This window comes from Mercenaria mercenaria, chromosome 6, assembly GCF_021730395.1.
Source record: "Mercenaria mercenaria strain notata chromosome 6, MADL_Memer_1, whole genome shotgun sequence".
NCBI classification, from domain to species: domain Eukaryota; kingdom Metazoa; phylum Mollusca; class Bivalvia; order Venerida; family Veneridae; genus Mercenaria; species Mercenaria mercenaria.
The window spans coordinates 42677742-42700589 of record NC_069366.1 but is presented as its reverse complement, the minus strand read 5'-3'; the positions used below and the strand labels follow the sequence as shown (position 1 = coordinate 42700589).

Genomic DNA, 22848 nt, shown 5'->3' with positions numbered 1-22848 from the left:
ACGGACTAACGCACGGACGGACGCACGGACGGACGACGGACGCTGCGTGATCACAAAAGCTCACCTTGTCACTATGTGACAGGTGAGCTAAAAAGGGGGGTCGGTAGGTAGGAATTTTTTATTTTTTATTTTTTTTAGTAGGTGTCAGAAAATTTCAGTGTTTTTTCTGCTTTTTTAATATACAAGGTAATAGGGGTTGAAGTCCTGGCAATAGTTAATAAATTGTGCTAGATGTGACTTGAGATAGTTGATACTTGTAACTGAGTGAAAATGTGAATCAGATAACATTTAGACAATTTATTTTTAATTACTGAACATGACAAGAATTGTGACAGAACCACAAAAAATATCTAAAATGGCATATGACTAGAACTGAAACACATCATACAGTTTGATTGTGATCGACTGGCACAATCACCTTCTTTTATTTGTCCATCTTTGTTATTTATCTACTATTTAATCATTATACTGGGCGTTTGGTAGGTTCTGAAACTCAAGTCATAGACTCTTCTGCCTGAATTTTCAATGGTCAAAATCAGATTTTCAAGAGTCAAGATCAGCTATTCAGGGGTGAAGCTATTCTGTTATAAACTTTATCTAAGACAAATACATTAGTCTCCATGCAAGTCTTCAAGAAAACAAAGCCATCCAGTTCTGATCGAACTTTCGTTTAGTTTTAGACTTGGGTGTTTCAGCATCACTAACATCATCATTTTTTAACTGAATGTTTGGTTAGTGTACCACACACACTGTCATTATCACTGTCATTAGAACGTTTCTGACCACCTATATATAAATCCTAAATCAAATAGTTTTCTTTGAGCCACAGTGTCATAAAATACTCAAGAACAGTTTATAAAAGCACAAAATTACCAGTAACAGTTGTCATATTTTTCTTAAAAGCAGACTTTTTATTGGCTTAATATTAGGATTTGCACTAGAAAATCTCGTTGGAAATCACAGAAATGTCCGGAAATCACGGTCGCGAAAACGGGTGACAAATACAGAAAACGAAAGTTTGAGTTTAATTCTTGAAAAAAATGCATCTGTTTAATTTATTTTCTACCATCATAGCTAATCACTACTTACAATTTCTGCTTATTAAAATATTTTTTTTATTTGTTTCTGCCCAAACTAAGCCTCGACAAATACTAGAAAATTTGCTATACATCGTAACATTCGATTATAATTATCCAATTTGTTCTTCAGTAACCTTATTATCGCCAGTTAACTGCCTAATCAAACAAAATTGTTGAAAATTTGCTCCCGCCTTTCAATAACGGATGTTCATACAAGTTTTGTCTACACAGATTCCTTTTGGTCAGTAAACATTGTGTAACAGGCAAAGTTCGTAGACAGACATAGCTTCCGGCCATTTTTATTGTACTAAATACAAACCGCGAGATAACCACGTGTCAGTTGGCGCGTGGCGTGATTGACATCTGTCAGTAGCTAATTAGTATACGACGCTCCGCCTACTGCCATACTTCCGCTTGTGGCGGCGAACAGTATTGAAATTCACCGAGATTTTGATTGACAAGGGGCAGAACTTTTGAACTCGATACGCATCATAGAACACCTCGATTTTCGCGGGTGAAAACCCGGAACCTCGACAAACAGGCTTTTCGTCGTGTTGTTTCATGTCGATGGAACCGGGAACGTTCATTACTATGCGCGACGAGGTCGGATACAACTAAATTATCCCTTTAATCAATAAAGATATCAGAACCTCGAATTTCGGCCCATAAAAAAATTGCAGTCGGCGGTAAATACTTACGGTCGGTTGGGTTACAGGAAACAGACATATTTTTTAGGCCTAGAAACAAATTCACAGGTGCACAACTTCACATGCTAAATATGATGTTTCATGACCCTAGGTAAAATATTTTTTGAAATATGTGCGACACAACTTTTATGCCTTTTTATGCATATTTTTGATTAAGACAAGGGCTATAACTCAGGTCTGAAGATGTGAGATCCAAATTAACAGAGCTGTCCGTAAGACAGCGCGCTCGACTTTTCTCAGTGCTTGACTCTGAATTAGAGCTTTGCCAGTAAAAAAAATATCCAAGTTAAAAAGGGACATAACTCTGTCAAAATTCAATCAGAGTAATGGGAATTGTGTCTCCTGGTGTAGACTTTGATAGTAAATAACTATTCTGAGTTTCAAGTCAAAAGCTTTAATTATACTAGGTAACAGAGATATTTGACTTTATAAAAAAAAATTACAAAAAAATCTAAGTTAAAAAGGGACATAATTCTGTCAAAATTCAATCAGAGTTATGGAGATAGTTTCTCCTGGTGTAGACTTTGATGGTAAACAAGTATTTTAAGTTTCAAGTCAAAAGCTTTGATTGTAACAGATATTTGACTTTATCAAAAACTTTAACCAAAAATTCTAAGTTAAAAAGGGACATAATTCTGTCAAAATTCAAATCAGAGTTAAGTGAATTGTGTCTCCTGGTGTAGATTTTGATGGTAAATCGGTATTTTGAGTTTCAAGTCAAAAGCTTTAATAGTAACCGAGATATTTGACATTATCAAAAAAAATAACAAAAATTCTAAGTTAAAAAGGGGCATAATTCTGTCAAAATTCAAACCAGAGTTATGGGGATTGTTTCTCCTGGTGTAGACTGTGATGGTAAATAAGTATTTTGAGTTTCAAGTTAAAAGCTTTGATAGTAACAGAGATATTTGACTTTATCAAAAACTTTAACCAAAAATTCTAAGTTAGAAAGGGGCATAATTCTGTCGTAGACTGTGATAGTAAAGAACTATTTTAAGTTTCAAGTCAATAGCTTTGATTGTAACAGAGATATCTGACTTTATCAAAAACTTTAACCAACGGCGACGGTGACGGCGATGCCGATGGAGGGGGCAAGTACAATAGCTCTACTTATTCTTCGAAAAGTCGAGCTAAAAACCCTGGTATAAAACACCCATGCTGAATAACAATCCTGTGAGGTTTGATGACTGGGTCAAATACTTTTCGAGATATGAACGACACAAATTCTGATGGATGGACAGCAAACGGACAAAGGCCAATCTCAGTATGGGGGATGGACAGACAATGGACAACAGACAACTATTTTAAACTTGAAGCAAATCAGATAACAGAGATAAAGTGGAAATGCATGAAACCTAAGCAAGGTGTGGACGTGAATTAGGATAGCTCTCCTTATACTTCATATTGCCAAGCTTAAAATTGAATCAGTAGTACAAGGACAAGTCTAGATATTTTCTTAATGCAAAAAAACTTGTATCTACATAAAATATTTCGGAGACAAATGTCACAGTTAGGGTGGTCATTTTTCCATTGACATTTAAAATACAATGAGGAACATAGAGAAAAAAGAAACAGTTGGTTTTGATATGAATAATACTGCTCTTTTTTTTTTAAAACAAAGTTAATAAGAACACTGTTGGTAGAGAAATGATCTCTGTTTGATGTGGGTTACCTTTTTTCATCAGTTTTTCAGTTCTGATGTCAGTAAACTTTGATTCAGTACCAGTACTCTGCCAGTAAGATGCAACTTCCACACATAAATCAGAGGTGGGGAATGAATGTCTACATTGTAGTGTGCTACTTAGAGTTTAACAGAAACCTAGTAATCTTCTGGGTATTTTAGTTAATACTACTCCATTCTCCTAAAAGTCAAAAATTATGCTGAACAGCACAACTTCCACACATAAATCAGAGGTGGGGAATGAATGTCTACCTTGTAGTGTGCTACTTAGAGTTTAACAGAAACCTAGTAATCTTCTGGGTATTTTAGTTAATACTACTCCATTCTCCTAAAAGTCAAAAATTATGCTGAACAGGCACATGCATTTTAATAGGAAACATATGCCTGTGGTACTCATTACCATAATAAAATATTCAAAAAGAAGCTGGTATTTAACATAGTGAGTCAGGCAATATTCATTTTAAAGTCGCATATAGAAAATGTAAATTCCCTTTGCAGTCAATTTCAGACATGTAAGCTTAATTATAAGTGACATCAACACAATTTAAATGGTATGATGACTTGCCAGTGAAGAACCCCAGTGCACAACCAAATATTATTTAAGGAATCTTAGTAGAAACAGATAGTTTCATCTAGATCTGCCCACAAAATTTAATACTGCATTCAGGATTCAACATTTTTGAAGCACTAAAATGATCTTGGCTATCTTTATCTTGCTTAATTTGTCAGCTTAAAAAAGACCATATTTATATTAGTACCCATACAAAAGCTACTTCCAAAAATGGATTTTGACTTTCATTTCTCAAAGAAATCTTTCTTCAGAAGATGGCCCATATAAAATTGTGCATTTTCCACTTATATACTAATATACTGCATATAGCTAAAATCCTACCTTCCTCCACATCATTTCGTGCCGCTGCCTCCAGTAACATTATATTATGTATGAACTTCACTCGTGCACGTTTTCTTGTCCGTCTTTGATTCTGTGACTGTTTGTTCTTTTTATTCTTGTCTTTTTCAAGTTGTTTTTCATAATTTGCAAATCGCTTCAATTGTTGGGATCTCCGTTTCTTTGCATGTTTTAATCGATCTGGAGTGGTCATTTTCTCCACACTGGCAATTTCTGCCACCAAATCACTGTGCTCAGCCATTTTTTCTCCTTAACTTAAATCCAGCAGAAATTTAGTCAAAAAATAAGAAAATTATAGACTCTTGATTCAATTGTAATAAATAAATTCCTTGGCTTTTTTGTGCTAAAAACATTAATCTTCCTGTAGCTTCTTTGTAAACTACGCAATGTATTTAAAATTAATCATTTACAATTATTTATATAGCACTATAACATAGACTTTAATTTTAGTTACTTAGATACAGTAATAAAATTTATTAAGCACTTTCTGAAGAAATGAACACAATGAATAATAAAACACAATGGGGCGATAAATAATCGTCTGTAACACTGACTCCTATTCAATGAATCCATGTAACAAGACTTTCTATGTCTGACTATAAGCAATAACTAATCTGGTCTGTGCAGAGTGGCATCACATCATGAAAATTCTCCAGAAATGTGAAAGAACTTAACTCCAGGAATCGCGAAAACTGTCAAGAATATTTGCAGACTTTTAAATCCAGGACTCTTCAATACCTGAAACCATACAAAATACTCTTTGAATATATAAGAAAATTTCTCCCCAGAGCATTATTGGAATAAGTGAATCCTGAATATCCATCCATGAATAGTACCATAACTGCCTATTTTCTAAGGCATCTTCAATTTCCATAAACTACAATCATGCATACGGGCTCAATATATTTGACCCAAGTATTTAGAGGGACACACTTCGAAATGAACATCAGGCATAAAGCAGTTTGCTTTGTCTCTAAAATACCACTTTATTATAAACACTCACAAGCTCAGCCCAATAGGGCATAATATGCCTTTTCCCAATCAGAACAGGACAGTGCAGTAAAAAGCTGGCATTAAAAACAAGAATTGTTAGCAACTGTTTTGGGGAGGACTTTTTAAAAAAAATAAATACTAAGACATTCAAGAAACTGCAAGTAAAAAACAAGAGCTTGTAGAACATGAAATGCTCCCCGTACGCCTTCAGTAACTACACAAGGCACAAAAATTATTTGGTCACTGTGCACTGGACGTTTGATGTACTGACGTCAAATCAATAATTATGGGTCATTTACCAGTCATAAGTGACCTATTTTTTTTTTTTTTAAATTGTCACATGATCTTAATAAAATCTGTAAAAAGGTCAGGACTAGTGCCTTTAAAGAAATTTGTTTCTAGCAAAAAACCTATTAAAAAGGGCAAAGTGCTCCCATTTGAACAAGAGCTCGTAGAACACGAAATGTCCTCCTTGATGCATTCAGTAATTGCACAAGGAACAAAAATTATTTGGTCACTGTGCACTGGATGTTTGGCGTACTGGCCTCAAATAAAAAATTATGGGTCATGTACCAATCATGAGTAAACTCTGTATCAAATGTGATCTTACACCAAAGCATTCTCCAGTTATTTGGCAAAAAAAGTTGTACTGTTCTGGGTCAATGTGATCTTGACCTTTGACCTACTGACCTCAAAAACAATAGAGGTCATCTGCTGCTCATGAACAACCTCCCCATCAATTTTCATGATCCTAGGCCCAAGTGTTCTTGAGTTACCATCCAGAAACTGTTTAACTGTTCCAGGTTATTGTGACCTTGACCTTTGACTACTGACCTCAAAATCAATAGAGGTCATCTACTGGTCATGATCAACATCCCTATCAAGTTTCGTGATCCTGGGCACAAACATTCTCAAGAGATAGTCCAGAAACTGTTTAATTGTTCTCAGTCACTGTGTCCTTGACCTTTCACCTACCAACCTCAAAATCAGTAGGGGTCATCTGCTGGTCATGACCACCCTCCCTAATAATTTTCATGACAGTAGGTCCAAGCATTCTTGAGTTATAATCTGGAAACGTTTAACTGTTCCGGGTCAATGTGTCCTTGACCTATGACCAACTAAACTCAAAATCGATAGGGATCATCATGGTTATGGCCAACCTCCCTATCAACTTCCATGATCCTAGGCCCAAGCGTTCTTGAGTTATCATCCAGAAACCGTTTAACTGTTCTGGGTCACTGTGACCTTGACCTTTGAGCACTGACCTCAAAATCAATAAGGGTCATCAGCTGGTCATGACCAACCTCCCTATGAACTTCCATGATCCTAGGCCCAAGCATTCTTGAGTTATCATCCGGAAACAAATTGGCCTACGGACCAACCAGCATACCGACCGACCAACATCTGCAAAACAATAAACCCCACCTTCTTCAAATGGGGGAAATAAAAAACTGGGAGAGGACCTTTTTAGTGATGCTACAGACCATTTTTGATGAAGATCCATCCAATGGGTTAGAGAAAATGTCATTTGAATCTTTTTCTATTTTTAGCTCTAACAGCCCCTAAAAAGGCACCATTTGATCCAGTTTGAGATAGGACCTTGCCAGAATGCTACAGATCAAGTTTTGTGTACTTCTGACCAGTAGTTTCAAACGAAAAGATGTTTATGTTAATTCAGGATGATGGACGACATACACCAGACCATCCACCTATACTTAGTAATAGCTCTCTCTGAGCCTGCAGTTCAGGTGAGCTAAAACATGCATGCATATCATTTTCATATCAGTAATTCTTTGCATACAAAGTCCTCATGAATTTCTACACTATTAGCTGCCTAAAACTGGGATGACAAATTCTGACTATCTTCCTGCAAATCTTTCTGTTGCTGGGAATCTGAATTATATTCATTCGATATTTACAGTCACGTCATGAAAGAAGCGCATTAACTGTTATTAGTTTGCAACACTTTCAGATGCTGAAGGGCTTTTTATAAAGACCGATTACCATAGAGAGAAAATTATTTCTCCTGTATGTGCGACACCGCCACACTTCAGATCTCATTTAAATCTTATGAAGACAGATTTTTTTCTTGGAATAAACACAGCTGCTTGCATTCTGGTCAGATCTGTGCTAAATTTAAGTTTTAAGGGGACTAGATCACAGATATTTTAACGGTCACTTGGCATACAGAGAAATCAAGATCCATGTCTTTGCGCAAACCTGGGAATTCCATATTCCAGGAGATTAAAACTGCAATTTTGAAAACATAGTCTGCAGTGATCAATTGACTATTTTATGGATTGTTATTCTTCAAACGAAGTTTTGTGAAGATCCACCAACTGGTTCATGAGAAGAAGTCATTTAAAGGTTTTCTTTCTATTTTTAGCTCTGGTGGTCCCTAAAAGGGGCCAAGCAGATTCATTTGAACAAATCTGAGAAAAGACAATATAAGGAAGCTACAGACTCATTTCGTGGAGTTTTATGAAATGGTTTATGAGAAGAAGTTGTTTAAAGGCTTTATCCAATTTTAGTAGCCCTGAAAAGAGGTCAAGCTTAAACATTTGATCTCAGGTGAGAGAAAACTATCAAAGGTATTACACACCAAGTTTGATGAAGATCCATTACTTGGTACATGAGAAGATGTTGCTTAAAGATTTTTCTTTTCCTGTTTTAAGATATCAGCTCTTGCAGCTCCTAAAAGGGGCCAAGCAGAACTATCAAACAACTCAAAAACTAGACATGTGTTCATTACACACTGGTGTCCCAACTTCCTGTTGCTGAACATGGCTTCATGACTCTAGTTGTAATATATTTCAAAATGTGTACAATACAACCTTTAAGCATTTTATGTGTATTTTTCACTAAGTCAAGGACCATAACTCTGGTCTGAGTGAAATCCAAAACAGAACACCTATGTCAAGCACATTACAGATACATGAGAAACAAACTTTTATGCCCTTAATGTCTATTTTTGACTATGTCAAGGGCCATAACACTTGTCTTGAAGTTTGAAATCCTAAAAACAAAAAAAAACAAGGCAGTCTGAAAGACAGCTAAATCCCCCGCCACTGCTATGGATAGTGAAAGGGTAAACCTTTGACCTTTAGCTGCGACCTTGACCTTGAACTGACATGGCTGAATCATGAACTCTGCACAATGTCTTGATGAGGTGATCATTTGACCCAAGTTTCATGAAAATCCTTCAAGGGTTTTAGGAGATACAGAGCTCAAACCTTTGACCTTGAGTTGTGACCTTGACCTTGAACCGACATGGCTGACTCATGAGTTCTACACATCGTCTTGATGAGGTGATCATTTGACCCAAGTTTCATGATCATCCTTCAAGGGGTTTAGGAGATATAGAGCGGACACAAAATGGAAGGCTCAAACCTTTCACCCTAAGTTGTGACCTTGACCTTGAGCCAGCATGGCTGACTCATAAGTTCTGCATATCGTTTTGATGAGGTGATCATTTGACCCAAGTTTTATAAAATTCCTCATGAGTTCTTGATGAGGTGATCATTTGACCCAAGTTTGATGAAAATCCTTCAAGGGGTTTACGAGATACAGAGTGGACACAAAATGGAAGGTTCAAACCTTTGACCCTAAGTTGTGACCTTGACCTTGAGCCAGCATGGCTGACTCATAAGTTCTGCATATCGTTTTGATGAGGTGATCATTTGACCCAAGTTTTATAAAATTCCTTCAAGGTGTTTAGGAGATACAGAGCAGACACAAAATGGAAGGCTCAAACCTTTGACCTTCAGTTGTGACCTTGACCTTGAGCCGGCATGGCTGACTCATGGGTTCTGCACATCGTCTTGATGAAGTGATCATTTGACCCAAGTTTCATGATCATCCTTCAAGGGGTTTAGGAGATATAGAGCGGACACAAAATGGAAGGCTCAAAACTTTGACCTTCAGTTGTGACCTTGACCTTGAACCAACATGGCTGACTCATAGATTCTGCATATCGTCTTGATGAGGTGATCATTTGACCCAAGTTTCATGATCATCCTTCAAGGGGTTTAGGAGATATAGAGCGGACACAAAATGGAAGGCTCAAACCTTTCACCCTAAGTTGTGACCTTGACCTTGAGCTGGCATGGCTGACTCATGGGTTCTGCACATTGTCTTGATGAGGTGATCATCTGACAAAAGTTTTATAAAATTCCTTTTAGGGGTTTAGGAGATATAGAGTGGACACAAAATGGAAGGCTCAAACCTTTGACCTTGAGTTGTGACCTTGAGCTGACAAGGCTGACTCGTGGGTTCTGCACATCGTCTTGATGAGGTGATCATTTGACCCAAGTTTCACGAAAATCCTTCAAGGGATTTTGGAGATATGGAGCGGACATGAAAGTGTTACGGACAGACGGAAGGACGGATGGAAGGACGGACGGAGACCATTCCTATAACCCCCCACCATTTGTGGCGGGGGATTAAAAAATCATGTACATAAATTCAATTGCTGATTAATATTCGTACATGGTTTCATAACTCTAGGTGAAATATTTTAAAGGTACAATTATGCACCACAAACTTTTGAGCACTTTATAAGTATTTTCCACTAAGTCAAAGACTCTGGTCTGGCTAAGTGAAAACCCAAACAGAACCCAAGGTGCGCAACTAAATTCACATGTTATATAACAATCCTTTAAAGTTTTACGACTCTAAGTCAAATAGTTTCTGAGACACATGCAACAGGAACTTTTATGACCTTTATGCATGTCTTTGACAATCAATGGTCATATTACTCTGGTCTGACCAATAGAAATCCTGAACAAAATCTCAGGTGCACAACTTCACATGCTGAATAATATTCCTATTATGTTTCATGACCCAATGTTTTAATATAGATGTGACAAAAACAGCAGGGTTCATCTACTGAACGAAGATTATCATCCTATGAAGTTTGACGACTGTAGGCAAAAACATTCTTCAGTTATCAATCGGAAACCGTTTTCAGTCTCAAGGTCAAACCTTTGATGTACTTACCCAAAAAAGCAATAAAGGTCCTCTAATTCCCGCAGGAAATCAACCTATGAAGTTTGATGCCTGTAGGCCTAAGTGTTCTTCAGTTATCAATCAGAAACAGATGGACGGACAGACAGCTGGTCTAACTACTAGATGCCTCCCCGTTGGGAGGCATAAATATGTGTAAAAATTTACTAAATTGAGACCAGATCTCTGTGCTATTTTAGAACACACAAACCAAAAGTGGAACAAGAGGGTCATGAGGACCCTGGATCCCTCAACTGATTAATATGAGCTACATTTTCAAATGTCAAACTGATGCAAAAATATTAAGAAAGTATGTCAGTAGGTCTCATTCATAGTCACTGAAAGTCAGTTTTAAGATCGGTGTCCAAAACTGTACATGTCATCCAAGTTTCAAGGCTGTATCTTAAAAAACAAGAAAGTAGGTCAGTAGGTCAAGGTCACAGTCAGGTGACCCCCTAATCACTTGGGGTCATCAGGTAAATATAATTAAACAGTCTAGGAAATATGATCTGATAATTTTTTAAGTATTTTTTCCAACATAACTCTCATAACAAGTGACCCCCAGGGCGGGGCCTCTTTTCACCCCAGCGCCATAATCTGAACATTCTTGTTAGAGATCCACTAGGCAATGCTACATACCAAATATAGGCCTTGAACATTCATACAAGAAGATTTTTAATTTGTTTTCCTATGTCTATGTAAAACTTGGGACCCCCAGGACAGGGCCTCTTTTCACCCCAGGGGCATAATTTGAATTCTTTTGATAGAGGACCACTAGGCAATGCTACATACCAAATATTAAAAGCCTAGGCCTTGCAGTTTCAGACAAGAAGATTTTTAAAGTGTTTTCCTATATAAGTCTATGTAAAACTTGAGAACCCCTGGGTGGGGCCTCTTTTCAACACGGGCATAATTTGAATAATCTTGGTAGAGGACCACTAGGCAATGCAACATATCAAATATCAAAAGCCTAGGCCAAGAAGATTTTTAAAGCGTTTTCCTATGTAAGTCTATGTAAAACTTGAGACCCCCTGGATGGGGCCTCTTTTTAACTCAGGGGCACAATTTGAATAATCTTGGTAGAGGACCATTAGGCAATGCAACATACCAAATATCAAAAGCCTAGGCCTTGCAGTTTCAGACAAGAAGATTTTAAAAGTTTTTTCCTATATAAGTCTATGTAAAACTTGGGACCCAAAGGGTGGGGGGGGGGGGGCTCTTTTCACCCCAGGGGCATAATTTGAACAATCTTCATAGAGGACCATTAGATGATGTCACATGCCAATAGCAAGGCTCTACGCCTTGCGCTTTTGGACAAGATTTTTTAAGTTTTTCCTTTCAGTTGCTATGGCAACCAGAGTTCTGTGTGGAATTCAATTTTTTGGAAAACTTTGAAAGTGGGGCATCCAAGGATCATTCCCATGAAGTTTGGTGTAAATCTGTCCAGCTGTTTTCAAGAAGATGTTTTTAGAAAATGTTGACGGACGGACGAGGGACGATGAATGAAGGACATCATGTGATCACAAAAGCTCACCATGAGCCTTTGGCTCTCAAAAGCTCACCTTGAGCCTTTGGCTCACCTGAGCTAAAAATCAAGAGTTAACAAAAGCTAGGTCAACATACAAAATAGCTTTACATATATTCAAGTGTATGGGAACTATAATAAGTGTTTTGGTATAGGACTGATAACAAGACATGTCCGTAAGACAGCGCACTCCACTATTCGTCGATCTGACAGTAAAATGAATTTATGTCTCAATAAGAGACCTCTACTTTAAAAGGAATCAAGTCAATCAAATTATGAAATAGTCAAAAATTGTTACAATGGTATTGCATACATAGCAAAACAAACATATTTGCACTATGACACGGTTCAGGGTTCTCACCAGGCTGTTATCACATGTCCAGTGTGACATGCCTTCAGGCTTTGAGTTTCTTATTATTCAAGTCATCCCTTAACCTAATAAAGACGCCATTAGCCTGATAGTGTATTCAACCGCTGCCAAGTGCCACTAGATCTTTAAACCGGAATCGCCTGTCGCGTTGTCTGTCCCACAAGGCCGTTATCAGTTAACAATTTCATGGCAATTTTCTTTTGCATGCATAAATCATGTTTTTACTATTGGAATCACAACAAGAGATCACAGAGTGATCTTGGCGCCCACCAATGTGCCATTTTTGAGTGTTCCAAATTTCAAGACTTATTGACTAGCTCAAGGTCAAATTTCATTTCCTTACACAACACAAATCTATGCATGTGGTCCAAATTTGAAGCCTGTACCTTCAAAAATGTGAAAGTAGGTCACTAGGTCAATGTAAAGGTCAAAGTTTGTTTCGGTATACAAAACTATGCATGTGGTCCAAATTTGAAGGCTGTAGCTTGAGAAATGTAAAAGTAGGTCACTAGTCAAAATCAAGGTCAAATTTTATTTCGTATACAAAACTATGCATGTGGTCCAAATTTGAAGCCTGTACCTTAAAAATGTGAAAGTAGGTCACTAGGTCAATGTAAAGGTCAAAGGTCATTTCAGTACACAAAACTCTGCAAGTGGTCCAAATTTGAAGGCTGTAGCTTGAGAAATGTAAAAGTAGGTCACTAGGTCAAAATCAAGGTCAAATTTTATTTCAGAATACAAAACTATGCATGTGGTCCAAATTTGAAGCCTGTACCTTCAAAAATGTGAAAGTAGGTCACTAGGTCATGTCAAGGTCAAAGTTTTTTCGGTACACAAAACTATGCATGTAGTCAAATTTGAAGGCTGTAGCTTGAGAAATGTGAAAGTAGGTCACTAGGTCAAAATCAATGTCAAATTTCATTTGAAACATGAAACTATGCATATGGTCCAAATTTGATGCCTGTACCTTCAAAATGTGAAAGTAGGTCACTAGGTCAAAATAAAGGTCAAAGTTTTTTCCAGTGCACAAAATTATGCATGTGGTCCAAATTTGAAGGCTGTAGCTACAGAAATGTGAAAGTAGGTCACTAGGTCAAAATCAAGGTCAACTCATGTCAAGGTTCATCTTGCCACTCAAAAATATACATGTGGTCCAAGTTTGAATGTTGTAGTTACTGACAAGAACATTTTAAAAGCTTTTCCCTATATAAGTCTATACGAACCATGTGACCCCCCGGGGCGGGGCCATATTTAACCCTAGGAGGATAATTTGAACAAACTTGGTAGAGAACCACTAGATGATGCTACATTACAAGTATCAAAGCCCTAGGCTTTGTGGTTTGGACAAGAAGATTTTCAAAGTTTTTCCCTATATAAGTCTATGTAAACCATATGCCCCCCAGGGCGGGGCCATATTTGACCCTAGGGGTATAATTTGAATAATCTTAGTTGAAGACCACTAGATGATGTCACATGCAAAATATCAAAGCCCTAGGCCCTGTGGTTTTGGACAAGAGGTTATTCAAAGTTTTTCCCTATATAAGTCTATATAAACCATGTGACCCCCAGGGCGGGGCCATATTTGACCCCAGAGAAATAATTTGAATCATCTTGGTAGAGGACCACTAGATGATGCTTCATACCAAATATCAAAGCCCTAGGCTCTGTGGTTTTGGACAAGAAGGTTTTCAAAGTTTTTCCCTATATAAATCTATATAAATTATAGAAATAAACAAAGGGCCATAACTCACTCATAAATTGTTGAACCAGTCTGATTTTCAGGGGGACACAACTAGGGTACCAATACATCATTCTGACAAAGTTTGGTCAAAATCCCCCCAGTAGTTTCTGAGGAGATGCGATAACGAGAAATTGTTAACGGACGGACGGACGGACGGACGGACAGAATGACGGACGGACGGACCACGGACGCAGAGTGATTTTAATAGCCCACCATCTGATGATGGTGGGCTAAAAACAAAGTCAAAGACACCATTTCTAGCAAACACTATGATCTATCACTTCATCATGTCTGGAAATAAACAGTCTTTTTCAGATCCAGGATTTTGGTTTAAAGGGGATGCAGAATTTCTAGCAGAGAGGAAATGCCCCCTTGGAAAAAATTGTTCGAAAATATACAAATATAGGGCTGAAATATTTCAAATATCAAGTCAGAACTTGTAAGTTTAAGAAAAGCAACTTGATTTAAATGACATCTTTTAAGTTCCAAGGTCATCCCATCCCTCCTCTTCAGCAGTAATAAATAATACTGATATCATGTTTTGTGAGCCAAAAAATTTCATTTTGTTGAACAAATGATGTCCTAACTTTAGTCTGTAACAAGAGCTGTCTAATGACAGCGCGCTTGACAATTTGAAGCCATTCCAGCTAATACTAGTTTACATACAAAAGCTTTAGAAACATTTTTGCCCTCGCCCGGTCAGTTAAGTATACAGCGAGTTCCACTCATCCTATCCTCACTTTAACTTGCCAATGCAAGCGGGCAAGTGGAATTTTTACACCCCTGATAATTTTAACAAAATAAAAACTAGAGTTATTTAACTGGTCCAGAGAGGATGTTTAATGATACCAAAGACTTGTGTGAAGTTTGAAAGCATTTGGCCTAGCAGTTTCTGAGAAACCTGTTTACATGTAAAACTTTAACCTTTTGTGACACTGTTGTGGATGCCAACGAAAGGGTTATTACAAAAACTATTCTATTTGAAAAATGATAAATAGTCGACCTGAAAATATATGCCTGTAAGATTGTGCATTCCTGGTAAGTTCCCCTATGGATCTGCCCTTGTTTTTGAGAAACCACAACAGATTTACAGGACATCCGTGATTATTTCAAAGAATTTTTGAAATCATGACTGTAGACTGATTTTGGCAAATTCTAATGAAAAACTGCCAAAAACGAGCATAAACTAGAGCTGCGTTTGAGAAAAGTGCATATCTCCCACAACTGCCTAATCATTTGAATAGAAGTATATGAGTCAATCATGCACCAAGACTTCAACTGCCTTATCTGACTTTCAGTGCTTTGATTATCAAAAACAAGTTATAAGGGCCATAATTCCAAAGTGTCTGGATCGATTTGGCTAGTTATCAAACTCTGCCGAGGACTTTTTGGCAAACACATTTTGTTAAAGTTTGATGAAGATCAATGAGAAATGTTCGACTTAGAGTACGGACGGACAGACGCACACACACACACACACACACGAGTAAATTAATATGTCTCCCACACCACTGTGTGGTGGGAGACATAATTATAGGTAAAACTTGTATTTGGTCATAGAACGTACCATAAGTTAGAAACTTATATTTATAAATAAAAATGCTAGCTTTGTAATTACCTTTTGTTTAGTCTGTCATATATTTTCAACCATAGACAATGTTGGGTATTCATAGACCTATGCAAGTCTATTTTTATTTAAAATATATGTGTCAAAATGCAAATTAATGTCTAATCTTGCATCACAAGCTCTTATTTCAAACATGGTGGTTTCTTTTAGAATTTGTGATACTCAAAGCATGCCCGAATCACATGTGCAGGTGAAGCCGATGTTGTCTTTTATGTAAATACTGAATCCATTAGAATTTACAAATACATGTACCTAATGTTAATGAATGTAAAAGTCAATAACAAACTTGTGGCCCCCATTTCTACAAAATTGCCCAACTTCTCAAAAAAATTAAGTTTTTTTCATTAAAATCGTTACTGACCTTTATTCATATCCAAAATCCATATAAAAAATAACAATTAAAGTTATTTTGGAATGGTGAATTTGCCAAGTATAACACATAGAAAACCTCATGCAATATCAACATGTTAACATTTTCAATTGCATTTTACTTTTCTTGAGTGCATGACTGACTTCTCTTGTCTGGATTTTATGCATGTATAAAATTTGCAAAAACCACATGCAAACTGAACAAAGCCAGAAATTATGTAACTACATGTAAGTCACTAAGTGTTAAAGCCAATGAAAACCAACATTGCACAATGTGTTGGAATAATTCAAAGATGGGCAATGTATGTCAAAGTTACAGCATGGACAAAAATGCGTGTTATTGTCCTAGAAGTAATGGTCCTGAAGATATTTATTTTAAAAATGATTTTATAAAATTCCTTGATGTCTTTGACATAAAATACAAACATCTGAGCGACAAGGCCCTAGTCTGGTGAACAATACACCATCTCATCACAAAATTGCTTACATGTCGATGTTTTAGCCAGGTCAAAGTAAGTAAAAATCTTTGACTTGCCTATGGAACCCTGACATTGAGTTTTCAGCCATGATCTTCTTTAATGTTAGATCATTTACATGTATTATTTCATGGATGAATAACTAGGAAGGCCATGCCTACTTTTTTGCTGACAAATATGCAAAATTTCAAGTTTTCCAATAAATATCAAAGCAGTGCAATCTAACTTAAATGACATGTCCTGACAGAAATCATCAGGAACTGTCTGTCTTAGTGTATCAGGAGGGTTTACCTTATCACATATTCCATCCTAAATATCAACCTTCTCTTTATAATAAACAAGAGTCTGTGAAAGAGAGAAAGGAACTTATATCACCAGCTTAATAAAACCATTCACATACCAGCAGTTACAAACCTCCTCTTAATTATAGAATTGACTTTTACAATAAAAGCAAATTATACTAAAAGTTGAAATTGCTATTCTTGCATAAAAACTACTTTTTTCACTGGATCCGCCCATGTATAAACGGGAGAAAAATCGTGTGCAAACAAGGCAATTCACGTGCTGTTACTACATGATTTTTATTTTTGAAATGCTTTGCCAGGGACGTATGTATGTATTTCTGCGCAGACTGATATTTGGCATCTGCATCTTGTTTCTTCCATAATAACCTCTTCTTGTAGCATTATAGATACAATGTAATCCATAGTATGTTTAGCTGTATCAGTTTCCAACCCCAAACGTACTGCCCCCATCAATGTACGCACTAGCTTCTCTTAGAGTTTACTCCCTTTACAAAGCGTCTGTTCAGTTATTGTAAATAACTGTGAATAAATAAGTATCGCGTGTAACTTGTGCTATCGCCCGTTTTTAGGTATTATATTAATGATTTTTGTTAGTATCAGTCGGTTTGTTTTCACCTGACTGTTCGCACAATTTCATATAATAAACCTCGAAAGCTAGTCACTAGCTTCGTACTCATCCGTACTCTGTTTGTTCGTACTTAAAATAATTCGAATGTAAAGTTGTTATTCTTAAAATAATTGTGTTCCTGTTTATCAAATTTTTAAGTTATATGCAAAATTATGTGTAATATTACGTTTGTAATAACTAAAAATAAAAATAAGATGCTCAAAAACCTTCAAATCACACTTTTAGTAGTGTTGTTGTTATGTGTGCCCCGGTTATATATATTTAAAACATGTTTACCGTTTCCAAGAACAACAAGAATGGTAAATAAAAAATGTACTGGAATCGTCAAGTCATCACATATGAAAACAATGCATTTAGTCGTCGTGTAATGTTTTTTTCATGCAAGAATAGCGACAATACACGTTTGTTTTGTGTATTAACGCCTGCAGAAGCCCTTGGGATATGTTTGACCTTCGGTCTCGGTCACAAACAATCCCGCGGGCTTCTGCAGACGTTAATACACAAAAAAACGTGTATTATCCCTACATTGAAAAAAAGGCATGTCTCCTCATTCCATCTTATTTAAATTACAGGATAAATGAATTTACACTATATACAAACTAACCACGAAGCATGTAGAACATAAAATGGTTTTGACACAAATTATTTCTGGCCAGGAAAACTGAAAAGGAAAATACTGGATATTGTATGCAACCATAACTAATGAACAAATGCAAAATAGAAGAGAGTGTAGAAACCATACCTAATTTTATCAAACAGAAGAGCTTTGAAAATATTCATTTAAATGTCTACATATTTCTAAAAAAAAATGAATGAAACTCCAGTACCAAACATTTTGCAATCTGATCCCAAAGTCCAGCCCTTATGCTCAAGATATTTTTTTTGAGATTCTCTCTTCTATCAACCTATTCATAAACTTCTGTATGGCATACACTAATTCTAGTAAAAAGTCTTATTCAAAGATACATTTTTATCATAGTTCCAAGGAGTGCTTAAGATGTAGAGTAATTCTGAAACATGCTATTCCCTTCTTTCACTAAAGGCATACATTATTTTCTTTTTTTTCTAACCTTGCAACATGTTATAAATCTTGCTGGATTACTCTTCAATTATATTTACTCCATAAAAGACACTATCAGATATAAATTAAAAACATGTCTGAAATATTCAGAGAGTAGTCTTTGAAACAATCCTGTAATACTGTACAGCCTAACGAGCTCAGTAATTCCATGCATGTTGAACACCTGATGTTAGATGATTAAGGAAGCTGCCTGGTAATGATATGTGAGGATTGGCAATGAGTGCTAAGAAAAACAAATAACAGCAGAAATATATCATAATTCTGTATGATGAAGCCACAGTAATAACAGCTGTCTATTCTCAAAATAAAGCAAAGGGAGGCAACTGCATGACTGGTTAAAAACACATTCAGGGGAGGAAACTCAGCACTGCATACTTAAAAGAAGGTGATCTGATCTGTAATCTCAACAGTACATTATTCCCCTGCAGATTCACATCCTGGAAACATCAACAGGTTATTATCATGTCATTTTCCAGCTATTTACACTTTATCAGCTGATTAACACTGACAATGGCAAATATCTCAGACACAAAAGTAGGGCATATTTCCAGGAATAAATACAAGAATTCTGTGATTGTTTGCATACCACAAAGAAGAAGACACTGATAATAATGTTTTGTTTTTCATGCTATCTTTATACACTCTAAGCTTTAAAGCTTTAATTTAAATTGACAAAACATTTCAAAAGGTATTATCTATACATTGAACTTGAGTAGTGGAACAGCTCAAAATTAAACACTCTCAGTAGCAGGGTGCCTGTGCATTTGTGAATGGTAACCATCCAATCATGCAAGAAAGATGATACTATTTTTGAGGACATGCTCTATTGGTTTGTTTACTGGAAAACTGTGGAACACTTTTACAGATCATCCTTTAATGAAACGAATGCAGTTTCTTTACAGGCACTGGACCTCAGACCTTAAGACAATGACAAAAGCTGTCTGTAAGACAGCGCACTCGACTTATCTCAGTGCTTGACTCTGAATTAAAGCTTTGCCAGTAAAGACTTTTTAAAACTTTAACCAAACAATTCTAAGTTAAAAAGGGGCATAACTCTGTCAAAATTCAAATCAGGGTTATGGGGATTGTTTCTCCTCGTGTAGACTTTGATAGTAAATAACTATTTCAAGTTTCAAGTCAAAAGTTTTAATAGTAACAGAGATATTTGACTTTATCAAAAACTTTAACCAAACAATTCTAAGTTAAAAAGGGGCATAACTCTGTCAAAATTCAAACCAGAGTTATGGGGATGGTTTCTCCTGGTCTAGACTTTGATAGTAAATAACTATTTTAAGTTTCAAGTCAATAGCTTTGATAGTAACAGAGATATTTGACTTTATCAAACACTTTAACCAATGGCGACGCTGACGCTGGGGCAAGTGCAATAGCTCTACAACTTTTTCAAAAAGTTGAGCTAAAAAGGGCCATAACTGAGCCAAAGTCCTTGTCGTAGTTATGTAGTCTGCCTCCATATGTATTTTTTTTGTCTGTTTGTTTTTTTTTGTTGGGTTTAACGTCACACCGACACAATTATAGGTCATCAGTGACTTTCCAGCTTTGATGGTGGAGGAAGACCCCAGGTGCCCCTCTGTACATTGTTTCATCACATGCGGGCATCTGGGTAGAACCACCAGCCTTCCGTAAGCCAGCTGGATGTACTCTTGCCTACAGATGGTGATCATGATGATAAAGCAAGTGTTCAAAGTTTCAAAGCCGTATGTCAAATAGTTTTGACAAAACATGTACTTGTACAAAAACTGAACCAATTTCCAAGTCCAAAAATGGGCCATAATTCACCCAAAATACTTGACAGAGTTATGTACTCTTGCCTACAGGTAGAGACTGTTATAATTAACAAGTGTTCAAGTTTCAAAGCAACATGTCAAATAGTTTTTACAAAACACGGACTTGTATGAAATCTGAACCAATTTCCAAGTCAAAAAAGGGCCACATTCAGCCAAAGTACTTGACAAAGTTATGTACTCTTGCCTACAGACTGTTATAATAAACAAGTGTTTCAAGATTGAAGTAAATATCTTTGATGGTATACAAGATATTACCATTTCATAAAAACTTAACCGACACCGACATGAATAGTATAGCTCTCCATATTCTTTGAATAGTCGAGCTAAAAATCATCCAAATGCAACCCTCTTAGCACATGCATAACTAAGCTTGGTACCGATAATAATTACAAGGTTTGATGGAAATCTGGCAAATATCTGCTGAGGCACGGACAAATTCCTTCTACAGACAGACCGATGAACCGACAGACAGACGGACATAGCGTAGCAGAATCCAGTTCAGTATAATAAACCGTCTCGGTAGCATAGTGGGAAAGGGCCCACTTCGAGTGCGGGAGGTTGTGGGTTCGATCCCTGGCCACGTCATACCAAAGAAGTAAAAAATGATACTAGCAGCTTCCTTGCTTGACACTCAGCATTAAGAGGATAGTGCTAGGACTGGTCAGCACAGTGTCAGTATAATATAACTGGTTGGGATATCATGTCACATGTCTATGGCGTGATATTCCTGTGAAGCAGCACTATAAAGTTTAGCATTGTGCTCACTGCTACAAGTAGATACTGTCGTTTTTGTGACTGAAAAACTGGTGAAAAAAATGTTAAACCCAAACCCAAACACACACACCTTATCTAATAAAGGTTTTTAAACCATCTGATAGAGTATAATGAATTTATGTAAAACAAGAGCTGTCCGTAAGACAGCCAAGCTCGACTATTCGAAATATTGTCCCAGAAGCAGGAAAATATTACCCAAAAAGGTTAAATATCAAAAGAGTTTTAAGTTCAAAAGGGGGAATAATTTGACCAAAATGTATATCAGTTATGGGACTTGCTGCTATCAACTAGTTTTATAACCCCAAAGGCACATGTGAAGTTTCAATTCAATATCTGCATTAGTTTTGGAGATAGAAACTTGCATGTAAAACTTTAACCAGAATTTTCAAAGTCCAAAAGGGGGCATAATTTGCCCAAAATACATGCCAGAGTTATGGGACTTGATCCAGTGAGGTTAGTAATTGATCTAGAAAAAGAAAAAATAAGTTTCAAATCTATATGTATTTTAGAAATAGCTGTATGTACTTGCACGCAAAACTTTAACCAGAATTTGCTAAGTCCAAAAGGGGGCATAATTTGGCCAAAATGAAGGTCAGAGTTATGGGACTTGCTGCTATCAACTATTTTTATAACCCCGAAGACACATGTGAAGTTTCAAATCAATATCTGCATTAGTTTTGGAGATAGTAACTTGCATGTAAAACTTTAAACCAAAATTTTCTAAGTCTAAAAGGGGGCATAATTTTGCTCAAAAAACATGTCAGAGTTATGGTCTGACCCAGTGAGGTTGTAATTGATCTAGAAAAAGAAAAAGTTAAGTTTCAAATCTATATGCCTTTTAGAAATAGCTGTATGTACTTGCACGCAAAACTTTAACCAAATTTTCTAAGTACAAAAGGGGGCATAATTTGGCCAAAAGAAAGTCAGAGTTATGGGACTGCTGCTATCAACTAGTTTTATAACCCCGAAGACACATGTGAAGTTTCAAATCAATATCTGCATTAGTTTTGGAGATAGTAACTTGCATGTAAAACTTTAACCAAAATTTTCTAAGTCCAAAAGGAGACATAATTTGCTCAAAATACATGTCAGAGTTATGGGACTTGACCCAGAGAGGTTGGTAATTGACATAGAAAAAGAAAAAATAAGTTTCAAAGCTATATGCCTTTAATTGATGGCTGTATGTACTTGCATGCAAAAACTCCCGACGCAAGGGTGAGTAGAATAGCTAGACTATTCTTCGAATAGTCGAGCTAATAAAAACAGACTACACAGTGTCCTTACAGCCAAGGGGGCAAACTGTTTCAGCACAAGTACTGAACTGAGTACAAGTAACACAGCAATATTCAACAGTTACTTAGAACAAGAAGCTGCGTTCAATAAACGCTTGATGCCCCCGGTGGCATCCTTGTCGATACAAAGCAACCTAAGTCCAAAACGAGGTCAAGTTCAAAGTCAAGGTCAAACTGAGGTCAGGTGATGTCTGAAGATGAGGAATAGTCACAGGTTACATCTGCATTAGTATCAATTCATTCTTGTAAGGGGTATTGATGCTAGACGAAACGGTCCCATTTGGTTAACCAAGAGATGGCCCATATAAAGCAACCTAAGTCCAAAATGAGGTCAAGATCAAGGTCAAACTGAGGTCAGGTGATGTCTGCAGATGAGGAATGGTCACAGGTTAAATCTGCATTAGTATCAAGTCATTCTAGTAAGGGGTATTGATGCTAGACGAAACAGTCCCATTTGGTTAACCTCGTATGGACGAACGAA

At 36.7% G+C, this 22848-nt stretch overlaps 1 protein-coding gene across 6 annotated transcripts in view; it reads right to left on the bottom strand.

The window, feature by feature from the left end:
* The window catches only part of LOC123549149 (protein phosphatase 1 regulatory subunit 16A-like), a 150872-nt gene that overhangs the window by 114354 nt on the left and 13670 nt on the right, over positions 1–22848 (bottom strand). For 5 of the 6 annotated variants that reach the window (XM_053546623.1, XM_053546626.1, XM_053546627.1 and 2 more), the window contains exon 2: positions 4360–5115. In XM_053546623.1, the coding sequence (XP_053402598.1) occupies positions 4360–4618 (259 nt within the window). In that variant the 5' untranslated portion in view covers positions 4619–5115. The remainder of the gene's footprint in view (positions 1–4359; positions 5116–22848) is intronic. The other variant, XM_053546625.1, reaches the window with a different exon arrangement.